Source organism: Schistocerca gregaria, chromosome 3 (genome assembly GCF_023897955.1).
Source record: "Schistocerca gregaria isolate iqSchGreg1 chromosome 3, iqSchGreg1.2, whole genome shotgun sequence".
Classification (NCBI taxonomy): Eukaryota; Metazoa; Arthropoda; class Insecta; order Orthoptera; family Acrididae; genus Schistocerca; species Schistocerca gregaria.
In genome coordinates this window covers 697,244,278-697,262,555 of record NC_064922.1, presented here as the reverse complement: position 1 = coordinate 697,262,555, position 18,278 = coordinate 697,244,278, and the positions used below count along the sequence as shown (strand labels likewise).

Below are 18,278 nucleotides of genomic sequence, written 5' to 3'. Positions count from 1 at the left end.
CGTCAGACCACTCTTCATCACTATCAAATTGTGATGTGAGACTATATGTGCTTTTGGGCACGCCTTACAATTCAGTATCTGATTTTAGAATCTCTGAATGACCATGATGTGATCTTCCCGTTTTCCCGGCATTTTTCAAGTATATCACCTCCTCTTGTTATTATTGGGCGACATACTCGCTATTATTAGCTGAAATTTATTGCGGAACTTAATCAAACCTTCCTCCATGTTACTACCAAGCCAATATTCTCCTGTAACTCTTTCTTCCACTCCTTCCCCTACACCCAAATTCCAGTCCCCCTTCCCCCCCCCCCCCCCCCCCCCGGCGACTATCAGGTTTCCATCTCCCTATACGTACTGACCTTATACTCGTTCTCTCCCTCTTCATCTTGTGCCTGCGACATCGGCATATGTGCCTCAACTATCGTTATCCGTGTTGACTTGCTGTCGATTCTCATGAGAACAGCCCTATCACTGAACTCTTCACAGCACTACTCCATTTTCTGTTGATATTGAAATTACCCTATACTCTTCTGCCCAGAAATCCTTGTCTTCTTTCCATTTCACTTCACTGATCAGCACTAATGTAGATTGAGCGTTAACATTTTCCCTTTTCAGAATTTTTACGCTACTAGCCATTACAATTTCTACAGCACGAAGATGACGTGCTACAGACGTGAAATTTTACCGACAGGACGAAGAATCTGTGATATGCAAATGATTAGCTTTTCAGAGCATTCACACAAGGTTGGCGCCGGTGGCTGACACGAGGAAAGTTTCCAACCGATTTCTCATACACAAAAAAGAGTTGACCAGCGTTGCCTGGTGAAACGTTGTTGTGATGCCTCGTGTAAGGAGGAGAAATGCGTACCATCACGTTTCCGACTTTGATAAAGGTCGAATTGTTGCCTATCGCGATTACGGTTTATCGTAACGAGACATTGCTGCTCGCGTTGGTCGAGATCCAACGACTGTTAGCAGAATATGGAAGCGGTGGGTTCAGGAGGGTAATAGCAACGCCGTGCTCGATCACAACGGCCTCGTATCACTAGCAGTCGAGATGACAGCCATCTTATCCGCATGGCTGTAACGGATCGTGCGGCCACGTCTCGATCCCTGAGTCAACAGATGGGGACGTTTGCAAGACAAGAACCATGTGCACGAACAGTTCGACGACGTTTGCAACAGCATGGACTATCAGCTCGGACACAATGGCTGCGGTTACCCTTGACACTGCATCACAGACAGGAGCGCCTGCGATGGTGTACTCAACGACGAATCTCAGTGCAAGAATGGCAAAACGTCATTTTTCTGATGAATCCAGGTTCTGTTTACCGCATCATGATGGTCGCATCCGTGTTTGGTGACACCGCGGTGAACGCACATTGGAAGCGTGTATTCGTCATCGCCATACTGGCGTATCACCCGGCGTGATAGTATAGGATGTCATTGGTTCCACGTCTCGGTCTCCTCTTGTTCGCGTTGACGACACTTTGAACAGTGGACGTTACATTTCAGATGTGTTGTGACCCGTGGCTCTACCCTTCATTCCATCCCTGCGAAATCCTACATTTCAGCAGGATAATGCAAAACCGCACGCTGCAGGACCTGTACGGGCCTTTCTGGATACAGAAAATGTCCGACTGCTGCCCTGATCAGCACAGTCTCCAGATCTATCACCAATTGAAAACGTCTGCTCAATGGTGGCCAGGCAATTGACTCGTCACAATATGCCAGTCATTACTTTTGATGAACTGTGGTATCGTATTGAAGCTGCATGGGCAGCTGTACCTGTACACGCCATCCAAGCTCTGTTTGACTCAATGGCCAGGCGTATGAAGGGCTACGGCCAGAGTTGGTTGTTCCGGGTACTGATTTCTCAGGATCTATGCACCCAAATTGCGTGAAAATGTAATCACATGTCAGTTCTAGTATTATATACTTGTCCAATGAATACCGGTTTATCATCTGCATTTGTTCTTGGTGTAGCAATTTTAATTGCCAGTAGTGTAGCTTCCCTACCGCGTTCTACTTCTAACATTCCACGGCCATACTCGTAGATCGTTATTTATTTCTCATGGTCACCTACTTCTTGTAAGTACGCTCACGGAAGTCCGAATGGGAATATGTACGGAATCTTTTTGCCAGTGGAGAGATGATCTTAACAATTTTTCAGTTACAGGCCTCATGTCCTATGGATACACATTAGGTGTCTTAAATGCAGTGATTTCTGTTGCCTTCTGCATCCTCATGCCGTTCATTATTCCTGATTCTTCCGCCTTTCATGGGCTCTTTCGCACTGCAAAGGCGAGTGCGTGGCCAGAACCTCTGACCGCTCCTCCGACGCGTTTGACAAGGCCGTTGGCAGAATGTTGGTCGCTTCTTATGCAAGTCTTCGCCTGCCATTGCTGATTAGGTTTATTGACATTTTAAGCAGTGGAGGGTTCGAACGCGGGACCGAGATTGTTTTAATTACTAGTCAAATATGCTACCTCTAGACCATGAGCGGACAGTTACTGTTAATAATCAATTAACTATTCACTCATCTAAACAACACAACGGTGCGTCAGGCAGTTGCAGTGTTACAAAAAATGCAACAGCTCTTCAACCAATTACAGTGTTATAACTCTGGGGACGCTGATGTTGGCTGTTAGCCCGGAGAAGAATCAACACGAAATATTCCGAATGGTGCCGAATTTTAACGATCAGTACTTGGGGCCGGGCGCTAACTTATCGCACACTGTAGCTATTCTGTTGGGGCTCACAGCATACTTATTTATGTAGATTGCCAATTAATAATGAGATTGGTACATATGCGGCCTGAGGTGTAGCCACACAAAGTCGGTATGGCTCATAAGCAAAAATGTTTGACGACCACTGCTCTAAAGCAAGCACTTTCCCAATTCAGCTGCGTCATTCTCCTCTGGATGCGTGTAACCATACACTCTCTGCTGCTCCATCAGGAACAATGTCCCATGTTGGAAACAAGCTGCACCCGACCTCGGCCGTCAGTCCACGTAGCTGCCTCGCTGCTCCGCCACGCCTCCAGCTTCGTCTCCAGGCGGGTGTTCCCAAGCTCCAACTAGCTAGAAGCGTCCGCTTTCGTTGGCTGATTCCAAGTGCTTCCGCTCTCCAACCACGACGGTGGCCACGACGTCCACTGCCTGCAAATGGCCGCTTTCACAGGGCAACCCCTGTGCCAACCAGGCTGGAAACATCAACAAGCTCTGTCGGTGGAACCGTGCCAGACCTGGCACCGATACACATGTCTCGCCTGCCACTACCCACAACGGAATGACATTAGATGCAGGCAGATGAGGTAAATTCGATTCTGGTTGTCAGACTTCCAACCGGTCTGACTCGACGCCGCCCCACGCTTTGCCGTGGCACTGAGCTCGCCCTATTCGCAGATACGTGCTTCCTCTAGTGTGAAAGAGCGTATGAGCAGCCGGCAGGGAATTTAGTTGTGCCATGAAATTCTAATTCTCTGCCTAAATTAAAAGGTTGTTATACCATAAATCATCTCCAATACTCCAGTCCCATAAACGGACGTACGTGATGCATGGTTGGCCAAATAAAACTGACCTTTAAAATGTATACAATTGAACGTGAGTGTATGCATATAACCTCACACCGTGTCGCGCACACCGTGTGTACGCGCGCCACGTGGTCCACACCGGTTCAGAACGAAGTGCGGGCTGTGATTACAGCAGTGTAAAGGGGCGATGGTCTCCCAATGGAGCAGCGGGTGTTCGTTGTGGAAAGTTACCTGACAATAAAAACGTAGAAACGTTGTGGTCAGTTGATTGCTGTCAAAGTATCACCAAAGAGTGCCATGGAAAGCATAGTCTGAAAATGGCGTCAGTCAGGATCTGTTTTGAACAAGTCAAAAAACATTCCCAAGTGTGCCCCTACACCTGAAAGTGTGTCTGCAGTTCATCAGAAAATGCTTCAGAGCCCTACCAAATCAAACCGACGCCTGTCACAAAGGCCGGCATATCGCATCGACCAGGAGGATGAATACTCCTCCTGGGCCCGCACATGCGTCCTCCCGAGCGTCTAGTGTCTTGTTCATCCATTAAAGCCAGCGTATTTTCCTCAGCGTTTCCATTTTTGTGAGCGGCAGACATGCAGACATGTTAGCTGTAGGCCCTCAACCGGTCTATTTCTAACCGACACATGGCTGTCACTGGCACCGTGACAGGACCAGCTTTCATCAGAAAACAGAAGAGTCCTCTACCTGCCCTCCAAATAGATCTCGCTTGATGCCGCTGAAGTCGCAGATGGCGATGGTCTGCGGTCAGTGGAATGTAGGTACAGTGCGTCTGACTCGGAGCTGTCCTTGAAGTAACCGCATTGTACCAGTTCGTTGTGTCATTGTGGCGCCAACTGATGCTGAGACTACTGCTGCAGATGGAGTACTATTGGCTAAAACCATACGCGGAATACGATGGTCTTACATGTACATTCCAGTGAATCCTACCGCCAGCAATCACGCCAATTCTTTCTGCAGTATCGCAGAAGGAACATGCAGCTTTTCTGTGTCCTATTACACGACCTCGTTCAAACACAATGGAACACAATGGAACCTTTGCGCCTTAAAGGCGCTCTTGACTAGCATCAAATCACGACTTCCAAAGGTAAACAATGCTCGCGACAGTTACAGCGTGTATTTAAAGCAAATCCGTAGGTGTGTTACTGGCGCCTCTCTTATGCGATTGTCGCGAAATTTGAATAATAATTTTTCAGAATTACAAACATGCTACCACCTTTCGTTTATGTCACAAAAGTATCCTTGGTGTTCCGATTTTTTCCGTCAATGTAAATACCACTCGAATTGGGCCCTCTCCCCGAAATGTTCTCAGAAGATAGGCGACGTTCTGCGTACACGATAGCGTATGGATGTGAACGTAATGCTGAAAACCACTACAATACCAGATGGTGAAGCCAGCTAAGTTTTGCTGACTTTGCCTCCATTAGCTGCCTGAGCTTGTGCCCATATGCTGACAACGTGGCACCTTCGCTTCACTGGACCGTCTACTGGTGACTAGCTACTGTTGATGGCCAACTCTCTGGTTGGCCGTGTATGCGATTCTGGGCTTCCCAGTTGCACAGCTGAGCAACATTTTCGCTCTTCAGTAGCCTGTGAGGACCATCATTATTGCTGGCCGCTGCCTAATGTGAGTTTAACCTTCGACTTTGGATGTCCTGATAACTACGATTAAACAGAATTCTATCTGGTGTTGTATAGTGTGACCACGAGTTAGTCAACCAGCTTAGGGCTGCGTCATACATCGTCGGAGGCGTGCAGCCGTCGTTTATTGGCCTCGCTAACATCAGCGGCCATCACTGCATGCATGTAGTATCTCTCTGACATATAGATGCTAGCATCGGCACACTATGCCTCTGCAGCCAATTACGCTGCCCAGTCACATTAATGTGGCTACGTGTCAGAAACCTGAAATAACAATCTTGCCAGCGCAGACCACTTCGAGGCGTGGAGGAAGAGAGTCGGTGTGGTTCTGGAAGGTACTGACAACGATGTGGTGTAATCCGACTCAAATACCCTGGTCAGCTGCGCAAGGTTGATCTGTTGAAAATCCATGATGCGAATAGACTTGTAAAGGTGGTTCGACAAATAATCGATTGGGTTGAAAAACCGGAGATTATGGTAGTCATGGGAGTTTGGTAAATTCTTCCTGGTGCTCTTTGAACCATGCACGTGCACTGCGAGCTGTTTAACATGTTGCATTCTCTTGCTAGTCTATGACCAACTGCATGTAGGGGTGGACATAGTCTTTTAGGATGGCTGCACACTTGTGTTGATCCATTATTGTGCCTTCCAGAATGACGAGATCAACCTGGGAATGCCACTAAAACATTCCCCAGACGATAACGCTATTTTCGTGTTTGCTTTCAGACTTTTCAAGTCATCTCTCCGATGGAACATAGAATCTGATTTATCTGAGGAAACCACCTGCCGTCACTCAGCTGCGGTATTGGCGGGTTAATTGCAGCCTTCATCATCAGTGAACAACAGTCACCATCGATGCATGAACTACGCGCCTGCCGCGGAGGCCCGTATGCAGCGACGTTCATTGAAGGGTCGTTGACTGGGCTGCAGTTGTTCAACAGTTTCACGTTTATTCGTCTGTACATGTTTTCGCAGCCGTCGTTTACTCCCGTCATCTACGGTCCGAGGCGAACCACAGTTACCACGGCGCCAGTTTTGGATAGCGCCATTTTCCCAATGCACGATATGCTTTAATCACAGCAGCACGCGAACACTTTACAAAATTAGCCGTTTCGGAAATGATTCTACCCTTGGCGGCCGCAGCTCGTGGTGTCGCGGTCGAATTCTGGCTTCCCGAACACGGGGTCCCGAGTTCGATTCCTGACGGGTCTGAGTAGTATGGGACTTATATTCTGAAGTCATCAGTCCCTAGAACTTGCAACTACTTAAACCTAACTAACCTAAGGACATCACACACATCCGTGCCCGAGGCAGGATTCGAACCTGCGCGCGGTTCCAGACTGCAGCGCGGCCACACAGGCCGGCCCTTTCCCGACTGGGTCAGGGATTTTCACCTGCCTCGAGATGATTGGGTGTTTGTGTTGTCATCATCATCTCATCATCACTCCTGAAAGTGGAGAGATTGGACTGAGCAAAGATTGGGAATTTATAAGGGTGCTAATAACCGAGCAGTTGAGCGCCCCACAAACCAAACATCATAATCATCATCCACCCTTGGCCGAAAAGCCAATAATCATGTCCTTTTAGACGTCAGATATATCGCTCCGCCCGCGTTACAACAACGACTGCACTATTTCCTGCGTCCTGCCGATGCGCCTTACATTCCCCTCGCTGCTAGTGTTTCCGTCTGCCGTCTGTGAGTGGTTATTACATATTGACGTCGAATGTAGTTGCTGATCGCATTAATGTGAATGGACCGTGCATGTCACTCAGGACCATAGCCTTCGCGCCACCTAAGATCTTGTATTTGTACCTCACATGAATATAGGATTTTCTTAGCCAGGGACGTCTTGCTAACGGTCCGTTGTGTGACTCCAGCCAACTCCACCTCTCACACCCAACATCCAGGAGGACAAGTGACGATTCACCGCTTTCGTAGCGGTTATGTCCCGACACCTGCGCGAAAATCATACCCGACACAGAAGGGAGCAGTACTGAATGCATGTTTTGGGACCTTGATTAAATTTTATGGTACTGTTGCCAGCTGCAAGCATAATGAATGACGGAACGTTTTTTCTAAACAAAGCATTTTCACTGTTATACGTGCAGTAGTGATAAAAAGATAAATGGGGCAGTAAAGCAAATGAAGCGTAGCTACTCTGAACCATGCCACTTCAGACAATTTGTTGCTCAGAAGGTATCTCCAAGAAATCACCAAAAGTCAGTCGTTTGAGTTTAGGTTCACACTGTACAGGCTATCGACGTCTTGATTAACTACGCATTGCACATCAGTGCCTGTGTCCGACTATCCATGGCAAAAAAGTGAATGATGTGGTGGTGGTGGTTGTGGTTAGTTTTTAACGTCCCGTCGACAACGAGGTCATTAGAGACGGAGCGCAAGCTCGGGTTAGGGAAGGATGGGGAAGGAAATCGGCCGTGCCCTTTCAAAGGAGGTGAATGATTGTCACATAATCTGACCATAAATGTTTGTCGCCAAATTACAATTCTGATAACGCGGTAAAGTTACCAATGACAAACGGAGTTAGTAAACAGTGCTTTCAGAAATTCCTTCCCCCCGAGAAGCTGCAGTATACTAACCAAGAACATTTCTTAGCATAAGTAATTTAGAATTAAACACTCTCGGAATACCCAACCAACGTTAGTTATTTAATAAATGCAAACCCTCGATCCAGACTGTAGGCCAATTAGATTCCTTTCGGATTATGCTGATGGAATAGCTCAACTTCTAGCAATCACATACAACTGCTCTCTTGAAGAAAGATCTATACGTAACGACTGGAAATGAAATACGTGGAAGAAAACGACTAGATGGGGACGCAATCAGAAGTTGTTATTGTGAAACACAGCTTGCCCTTTATTCACACGATGTAGTGAATATTAACGACAAGGGATGCCGAATTGATTTTATATTTCTAGATCAGTTGTGAATTCTGCCTAAGTTTTTGGCACTCTCGCTCCAAAACGGCTTCTAATCAAATTTTCTGCCTATGTAGTATTGCGTCAGTTGTGCAATCTGCCTGTCAGGAAAGTCCCAGTTGGTGGTAATTGACGGGAAATCATTAAATAAAACGTAGGGGAAATCTGGCATTTCCAAAGGTAGCTTTATAGGCCCACATCTGTTCCTGATCTACATAAACCATTCAGAACACAATCTGAACAGCCCTCTTTGAGTGTTTGCAGGTAATGCTCTCATTTACCGTCTAGCCAAGTCATTAGAAGATTAAAACCAACTGCAAAAATTATGTAGACAAGATATCTGTGCGCTGCGAAAAGCGCCAGTTGACCCTAAACAGTAAAAAATGTAACGTCCTCCAAAAGACTGAAAAAAAAAAATTCCGTTTAAATTTTGATGTGAAAAAAAAACTGACATAAACTTAAAGGTTACAGATTCAATTAAATACACTCTTGAAACTGACACACAGAGAGAGATATAGAGAGGACAAAAAGAGTGAGGGAGACGCACAAAGGGAGAGAGAGAGAGAGAGAGAGAGACGCACCACAAAGGAATTATCTAGATGCAAAAATTGTGCAAATCAATTGAAGCCTTTGGCAAAATATTTTAACTGGACCGAAATTAATGCTCAACTAATGGCACCATTCTTATGTATACCGTTTGGATTTTACGTAGAAAAAAAAAGGTCACCATCGCTCGAATGCTTCTGGCAAGAAACACGTTTTTTGTGAGGTATTCTACGCGCGCAACCTCTGTGTTTAAAGCGCTGCGTTCGGATATAATTAAAAACTAGTTATGACAGTTAATTATCGTTTCCCTGTTCATACGTTAAAGATTTCATTCATCTGTGTCTTAAAATCATAGAAACGCCTTTGGATGTGGAAAATAAGCGAGTACCAAATCAGAATTATTCCTAGTCATGTGAAAAGTGATATACTGTTTGATCGAGCATTTACCGCTTTATCGACGACAACGCAAAGAATTTCACTGCCGGAAAATTGCTGTAAAAATAACAATCACAATAAAGGTCACCTTACTTCTATCCCGTAGATATATACATCATAGATGTTTGAGACATTACGCATGTAGTTTCATTTAATTAAAGCAGCTATGCCTGGGTTTCAAGCAGGATCTCCCGTTACGTTCGATGCTCCGGTGCTATTCCAATACAATTCGAGAACCTCTGCAACGGTGTTAGAGTGGACTGAGTTGCTAATAGGAAATTGGAGTGAGGCGTGCTGGGATAGCGTAGTCATTTCCGCATATGCCTAGCGAGCAGGAGACCTGAAAAGAGGAAAGCTTAAAAGGAGAAACTGAAACTAAAAATAAAGTAATATTTATTAATAAATTTTGCTGTTTATATGTGTATGTTTCTTTTTAAAAACGAAGGTTAGAATTCCGGCCTTGGTACAAATTTTCATTCGACCCTTCGGACTGTATATTTAAATTCAAAAACTACTATGATATCTTGTAGAAAATTGATTTTCGGTCAAAATTGGATGAATTTCTTCAATTTTCGCACAGGTTTGAAAGTTGATAGTAATCAGTCAGTTTTCGTACAGGATTGAAAAGTTGGTATTATTTTGTCGTGCATGCATGGTTTAGCAGTTCTTCTGTTTGCTTCAGCTAGTCATACACTTAATTGGGACTGGTTGTTACAATATTTAGAGGTAGAGAAAAAGTTGGGAACCAGAATTACAAATCCTCCTGTCATAACACAAAAAGGCGAATATGCACAAAAAAAGGGAATATGTTCTGGACACAGCTTTTCAACTGATCTGGCAGCTTTAAAGACGTTTAAATCAAAACGTTTTGACATATTCGCATTTTTCACTGGATCAGGTACTTTAGCCTATAAATTTCAAGATTTGCCAACTGCAGATGTGCAAACACCTTGAATTAAGAGAGTTCACTACGCTGGGGAAGTTGTGTTAACTCGTAGGAAAGAGCAAATATTCAAGATGTTTTGATTTAAATGTCTTCGAAGCTCCCGGATACGTCGAACTTCCATTCTTCTACATCCCCAACTCTGTCCAGGATGTATTCGCTTTTCTTGTACTATGATAGAAGCATTTTTCATTCTGGTAATAGACAAGTAGATATGGGATTACCTTTACGAAGAACTTGAACTGGCGCCATCACACGGAAAATATTGAGAGGAGCGCAAACCAAAGAGAACGTTTATTCGCAGAATATTGAGAGGAGCGCAAACCAAAGAGTACGTTTATTCGCAGAACACTTATATTGTTGAAACGCTAGCGTCGCTACCATTGGTTTGGAAGAACTTTGGTTCTATTCCCTGTTCCTCATCGGATTTTTCTGAGGGTGGAGGTCTGGAACAGGGTGCTTCGTGAGGCCAAGAGAGGAGGTGCTTTAATAAAGATGCAGCGGTGTCTTCGGGATTCATCTACTGCCAAAAGCGCTTGGAGTGTTTTGGCATCAAACTGATAAAAAATTGTAGAAACAGAGACCTCTCGTCGTACTGTTTTGAAGGGGCAGTGGGAGCAGGCTTAACGCCTGATCCGTGAATGATGACTCAGTATACTCTTAGACGATGCAAAAAAAAAAAAAAAAAAAAAAAAAATTGTAGAAAAGAGCATATCTATACTAAGCTTCTGCGACCTGTTCTGGGTTATTGCTGTGCGGTAAGGCGTCGTTATCAGATAGTATTCACGGAGTTCGTCGAAGAAAGTCCAAATTAGAGAATCTCGTTTTTTACTACCGCGCAATGTAGGAGACTTGAGGTGGCAGTAATTAAAATACACTGAGGTGGCAAAAGTCATCGGATACCATCTAATATCGTGTCGGATCTCCTTTTTCCGGCGAAGTGTAGCATTTTGACGTGTCAGGGGCTCAACAAGTCGTTGGAATTCCCTGCAGAAAAACTGAGCCATATTTCCTCAACAGTCATCCATAATTGCGAAAATGTTGTTGTTTCAAATGGCTCTAAGCAGTAAAGGACTTAACATCTGAGGTCATCAGTGCCCTGTCCTCCTCGCAGCCGGCACGGTAGCTCAGCGTGTTGGGTCAGAGACCCGGCTGGCCTCTGTAATGAAAAACTGAGTGGAAGGATCAACCACCGAACTTGAACAGGATGTCTTGCGACGTCCGCAACGACCATACACAACAAAAAATAACGAAGGAAAAAAATAGCTGAATGGGCAGCGTAACGGACTATCGTCCTAAGGGTCCCGGGTTCGATTTCCGGCTGGGTCGGGGATTTTCTCCACTCAGGCGCTGGGTGTTGCGTTTTTTTCATCATCATTTCATCCCCATCTGGCGCACAGGTCGCCCAATATGGCGTCGATTGTAATAAGACCTGCACCAAGGCGGCCGGACTTGCCCTGTAAGGGGCCTCCCGGCCAATGACCCCAAACGCTCTTTCCCATTTCCATCAGTCGTCTACATTTAGAACTACTTAGACCTAACTAACGTAAGGACGTAACACACATCCATTCCCGAGGCACGATTCGAATCTGCGACCGTAGCATAGCGCGGTTACGGACTGAAGCTCCCAGACACGCTTGGCCACAGCGACCGGCGAAAGTGTTGCTAGTGTAGGATTTTATGCACGAAGTGAACTCTTGATTATGAGTGTTCGATGGGGTTCACCACGGGTGATATGGGTGGCTAAATCATTCTCTCGAACTGTCCAGAATGTTCTTCAAATCAGTCGTGAACAATTGTGGTGGATGACTGGGCGTATTGTCATCCATAAAAATTCCGTTGTTGATTGGCAACATGAAGTGCGTGAAAGTCTGCAAATGGTCTGCAATTAGCCTAACATAACGATTTCCACTCAGTGATCGGTTCAGTTGGACAAGAGGATCCAGTTCATTCCATGTAAACACAGCCCACCCCACAATGGTGCCACCAGCAGCTTGCGCAGTGCCTTGCTCACAAGGCCACGATTTTTCAGTCGTCTAGGCTCCAACCGACATGCTCACGAGTGTAACTGAGGAGCTGCAGGCGATGTCGTGCTGTTAGCAAAGGCACTCGCTTCGATCATATGCTGCCATAGTCCACTGACGTCTACAGACGTTGAAGTAACTTCTGTCGTGTCACAGAGGTGTGTTATGGGACCATTGCTTTTCACAATATATATAAATGACCTAGTAGATAGTGTCGGAAGTTCCATGCGGCTTTTCGCGGATGATTCTGTAGTATACAGGGAAGTTGCAGCATTAGAAAATTGTAGCGAAATGCAGGAAGATCTGCAGCGGATAGGCACTTTAGGGAGTGGCAGCTGACCCTTAACATAGACAAATGTAATGCATTGCGAATACATAGAAAGAAGGATCCTTTATTGTATGATTATATGATAGCGGAACAAACACTGGTAGCAGATACTTCTGTAAAATATCTGGGAGTATGCGTGCGGAACGATTTGAAGTGGAATGATCATATAAAATTAATTGTTGGTAAGGCGGGTAGCAGGTTGAGATTCATTGGGAGTGTCCTTAGAAAATGTAGTCCATCAACAAAAGACGTGGCTTACAAAACACTCGTTCGACCTATACTTGAATATTGCTCATCAGTGTGGGATCTGTACCAGATCGGGTTGACGGAGGAGATAGAGAAGATCCAAAGAAGAGTGGCGCGTTTTGTCACAGGGTTATTTGGTAACCGTGATAGCGTTACGGAGATGTTTAACAAACTCAAGTGGCAGACACTGCAAGGGAGGCGCTCTGCATCGCGGTGTAGCTTGCTCGCCAGGTTTCGAGAGGGTGCGTTTTTGGATAAGGTATCGAATATATTGCTTCCCCCTACTTATACCTCCCGAGGAGATCACGAATGTAAAGTTAGAGAGATTAGAGCGAGCAAGGAGGCTTTCAGACAGTCGTTCTTCCCGCGAACCATACGCGACTGGAACAGGAAAGGGAGGTAATGACAATGCCACGTAAAGTGCCCTCCGCCACACACCGTTGGGTGGCTTGCGGAGTATAAATGTAGAGGTAGACGCCAAATTTCGCCGCACTGTTCTTACGGATACGTTTGTCGCACGTTCCACCCTAGTTTCTGCGGCTGTTTCACTTAGTTTTGCTTGTCTATTAGCACTGGAAACTACGCAAACGTCACTGTTCTCGGTCTGTTCGTGGTGACAGCTAACGCTTGCAAGTTTTGAATTCTTGCTAGGCTCTTGACACTGTGGATCACGGAATATTGAAATCCGTAACGGTTTCCTAAATGAAATGTACCATACGTCCAGCTCCAACCACCGTTGTGCGGTTCAAAGTCTGTTAATTCTCATCGTATGGCCATAATCAAGTCAGACAACTTTTCATATGAATGAGTGCAAATGACAGCTCCGCCAGTGCACCAGCCTTTTATACCTTGTGTGCGCGATACTAATTCCATCTGTGTGAGTGCATATCGCTAAGTCATGACGTTTGTAACCTCAGTGCAAAGACTCTTCGTCGCTCCAAAATACTGTCAGGAAATTTCAATAACCAACTCTCTCCTCCAAATGTGAAAATATTCTGTCGATTGTCAGTTACAAAGGGAGAGATCACCAGCATTGTAAAATAACAGAAATCAGAGCACGAACGGAAATAATGTGTTCATTTTCCCACGTGTTATTTGAGAGCAGAAGGGTCAAGAAGCAGTCTGACAGTTGTTCCATGGGCCCTCTAACAAACAGTTAAATGTCAACCGGGAGTTGTGATGCAGCTATAGATGTATTCAACAAGAACCGTAATTGGTTTCACAGTGTACTGTATACTGTGGCACGCCTCACTCACTCTGAAGCGCAGCTGTCCCACGGGCGGCTTGGCGTACGGCAGGTTTTGGAAGCCCAGGAACTTGCGACCGCCGTATGAGGTGTCGAATGCCCCTCGCACGAGTCCCTGCTTCGTCCGTACCACGGGCCCTACCGGGTCGTCACCCGACAGGAACGCCAGCATCAGTGATGCCGCCGAAGCCGCGAAGAAGAAGAGGGTGGGCGACGCCGCCGGCATGGCTGGACTGGGGCGAGGTGAGGTCTGCACGAGCGCGACTGCTTCTCTCCACTGCCGTGCAGCGCGACCAGGGTCGCGCACGGCCACGCTGACAGCTGTCGTGGCCTCTGACCCTTCCCAGCTGCGGAGCGTTGCTTTATTTAATCGGAATCATATAAAACTGGAATTTTTCCGTTTTTGGTTGCAAGCTGGCACACAGTCGTCAGCTGACACGGGATGACAGCCATCTGGAGATCGCTAAGAGGATTTTTCTGTTGGGAGAAATCTGCGCTGTCGCAAGAACTGTGGGAAAACCTTGCCTGAAGACACACTACGTACATTTTCTTCGGGGGAATACGTTGAACGAATTACTCCCATTACCTCAGATTACACTGGTCAACAACATTTTTGTTGCATTTCAATCAGCAGTGGTTCTTACCTATTCTAACGACGCTGGTTTCAGATTTGAGGTCGCTTTAATCTGAGAGCGGCACTGTTTTGTGCATTAGTCAATATTTCAAGTTCCCACCATCAGATCGTAAAGCAGTTGGATAAAAATTTGACTGAAGTCTCTCGAAGTTACATGGGTAACACAAATTAAATGTAGAAACAAAGTCTACATCAGTTAAGAGATACAAACTGGAGCAAATACCATCATCAGTAAGGTTACAGTTGGATGAAACTGATTTACTACTAACTAAAACATTCCAGTGTGGCAGAAAATTTCGTTTCAAGTTTGTGGACTACTTCAGAGAGAGCTCGTTTAATACTCTAGCAACAGTCTGCTATCATACGTTTATCCCATCACCATTGACAGCGCTCTTCCATAGTGTTGGGGTCCTAATGGAACCATTCGCCTTGCTCGTCAATGACACCTCCTAAGTTTTCAGGGAATTTATGAAGATGACTGTATGCAGTTTGACACTCAAATTACGTCCAAGCACTTAAAAATCTGGCAGCATGAGATCTCCATAGTTGAGAGCTTTTTTATTGCCGCGCTGGCCGCGGTGGCCGAGCGGTTCTAGGAGCTTCGGTCCGGAACCGCGCGACTGCTACGGTCGCAGGTTCGAATCCTGCCTAGGGCATGGATGTACGTGATGTCCTTAGGTTACTTAGGTTTAAGAAGTTCTAAGTTCTAGGGGACTGATGACCTCAGATGTTAAGTCCCACAGTGCTCAGAGCCATTTGAACCATTTTTTTTTTCTTCCAGTTGTGGAGTTCATTAGGGAGACCTCGTTTAATACTCCAGCAAAAATCTGCCATCGTATATTTGTCCCATCTAGCTTTTAAGTAATTAATCTAAGCGCAAACGGTTGGAATTGAAAATCTGAATTGCATGAAAACCTGAGCATGCAGAGTAAAACCATCACTACAACACAGACATTAAAATTAAAATAATCTCATGCAACTGAGAATCAGAAAAAATTTATGCCCAATTTTATGAAAATGGTACCAGAAAGTGTTACAATTGTCTACACTTTCCGATGCCCCTTTGAAACGAAAATAGGCCTAAGCATAATGCGCATCACCTCGATTCCGAGAGTTCCGACACCTGTACAGAAAATTGGAATAGAGATCAACATAAACATCATTTACGCCCTTTTTATTGCTCATGACAACCACACATTGCATGATGTAGTACCATACAGCGAGACCGTCAGAGTGGTGGTCCAGATTGCTTTACCCCCTCAGTAGCACGTCCTCTTCCATTGATGCATGCCTGTAATCGTCGTGGCACTTTCGGTCCATATTGTCTTACTCCTCAACTGCGGTTCGGCGTAGATCCCTCAGAGTTGTTGGTGGGTTACGTCGTCCATAAGTAGCCCTTTTCCATGTATCCCAGGGATATTCGATAGGGTTCATGTCCAGAGAACATGCTGGCCACTCTAGTGGAACGATTTCGTATCCTGAAGGAAGTCATTCACATTATTTAGCGTATGGCTAATACAGACATATCATGAAATTACATATACATATGTACATATTGACACACAAGAAACTTAAGTTTGTCTTTACAACTGAATATCCAGTCCTTCAATCCAGCGCACTGCATCTGGAGTTGCTAGCAGGAAGTCCTCTTTGGCGCCGTGATAGGCTCGAATCCTGCATTAACTGACAATGTGGTGAACAGTCTGGTATGGAGCCCCGCAGTCACAAGCTGGATCAGGCAGCTTCTTCCACTTAAAGAGAGCATCCCTGCATCGCCCATGGCTGGTACGGATTCTGTTGAGAGTAGACCAGGTCTTGCATGGTAAGTCGAATCCACTTGGAAGTTTAGCACCTGAGAAGATGTTATGCAGGTGCACATCTGCCATTGCTTCCCACCGATCTTTCCATTCTTCAAGAGGTTTGAAATTCTTAGCAACCATGTCAGCAGCATCACGCAGAGTTGGATGGCTTGATTTCAGTCTCTTGCGATTTAAAAGTGGCAGGTCGCTATGCACGGGTAGGTTATAATTCCTGGAGATCTTTTGGAATTCTCTCATAAGGGCAGTACATCTGCGTAGATCAAGAGGCATTATACCGGTTAACAGTGGAAGCCAATAAACTGGAGTAGATCTGATTGTGCCAGATATTATGCGCATTGTCCTATTGAGCTGGGTATCAGCAAGCCTTGTATGATGACTATTCATCCAAACAGTTGCACAATACTCAGCACTTGAGTACACCAAGCCCAGATCTGGCACAATCAGATCTAGTCCAGTTTATTGGCTTCCACTGTTAACCAGTATAATGCCTCCTGATCTACGCAGTCATTCACAATTTGTGCACGATGGGGTCGCGAATTGTCGTCCATGAAGACGAATGCCTCGTGAATATACTGCCGATATGGTTGCACTCTCGGTCGGAGGATGACATTCACGTGTCGTACAGCCGTTACGGCGCCTTCCATGACCACCAGCGGCGTACGTCGACCTCACATAACGCCACCCCAAAAACATCAGGGACCGTCCAACATGCTGCACTCGCTCGACGGTGTGTCTAAAGCGTTCAGCCTGACCGGGTTGCCTCCAAACAAGTCTCAGACGATTGTCTGGTTGAGGGCTTATGCGACACTCATCAGTGAAGACAACGTGATGCCAGTCCTGAGCGGTCCATTCGGCATGTTGCTGTGCCCATCTGTACCGCGCTGCATGGTATCGTGGTTGCAAAGATGGACCTCGCCATGGAGGTATGGAGTAAAGTTGCACATTATGCAGCCTATTGCGCACAGTTTGAGTCGTAACACGTCCTGTGGCTGCACGAAAAGCATTATTCAACATGGTGGCGTTGTTGTCAGGGTTTCTCCGAGCCATAATCCGTAGGTAGCGGTCATCCACTGCAGTAGTACCCCTAGGGCGGCCTGAGCGAGGCATGGCTCCTAAGTGTCCAAACAACATCGCTTTGGTTCACTCCGAGACGCCTGGACGCTTCCTTTGTAGAGAGCCCTTCCTGGAACACGGTAAGAATGCGGACGCGATCGAACCCCGGTATTGACTGTCTAGGCATGGCTGAAGTACAGACAACACGAGCCGTGTGCCTCCTTCCAGGTGGAATGACGGGGACTGATTGTCTGTGGGACCCCTCCGTCTAATAGGCGCTGATCATGCATAGTTGTTTACATCTTTGAGCGGGATTAGTGACATCTCTGAACAGTCACAGGGACTGTGTCTGCGATACAATATCCACAGACAACGTCTGTCTTCAGGAGGTCTGGGAACCGGGGTGTTGTAATAATTTTTTTGATGTGTGTAGTTATAATTAACACCTTTGACTTTAGCTATGTGTTTTTCGGGTTCAGTACCTCAGTGACTAAAAACGGAACCATTATACACTCCTGGAAATGGAAAAAAGAACACATTGACACCGGTGTGTCAGACCCACCATACTTGCTCTGGACACTGCGAGAGGGCTGTACAAGCAATGATCACACGCACGGCACAGCGGACACACCAGGAACAGCGGTGTTGGCCGTCGAATGGCGCTAGCTGCGCAGCATTTGTGCACCGCCGCCGTCAGTGTCAGCCAGTTTGCCGTGGCATACGGAGCTCCATCGCAGTCTTTAACACTGGTAGCATGCCGCGACAGCGTGGACGTGAACCGTATGTGCAGTTGACGGACTTTGAGCGAGGGCGTATAGTAGGCATGCGGGAGGCCGGGTGGACGTACCGCTGAATTGCTCAACACGTGGGGC

General features: G+C 46.1%; 1 protein-coding gene across 1 annotated transcript in view; it reads right to left on the bottom strand.

The window, feature by feature from the left end:
- Positions 1-14,172, bottom strand: part of LOC126354703 (juvenile hormone esterase-like) — a 108,633-nt gene extending 94,461 nt beyond the window's left edge. Inside the window, exon 1 of the mRNA XM_050004523.1 lies at positions 13,910-14,172. Coding sequence (XP_049860480.1) covers positions 13,910-14,125 — 216 coding nt within the window. The 5' untranslated portion in view covers positions 14,126-14,172. The remainder of the gene's footprint in view (positions 1-13,909) is intronic.
- Between the last annotated feature and the right edge of the window lie 4,106 nt (positions 14,173-18,278).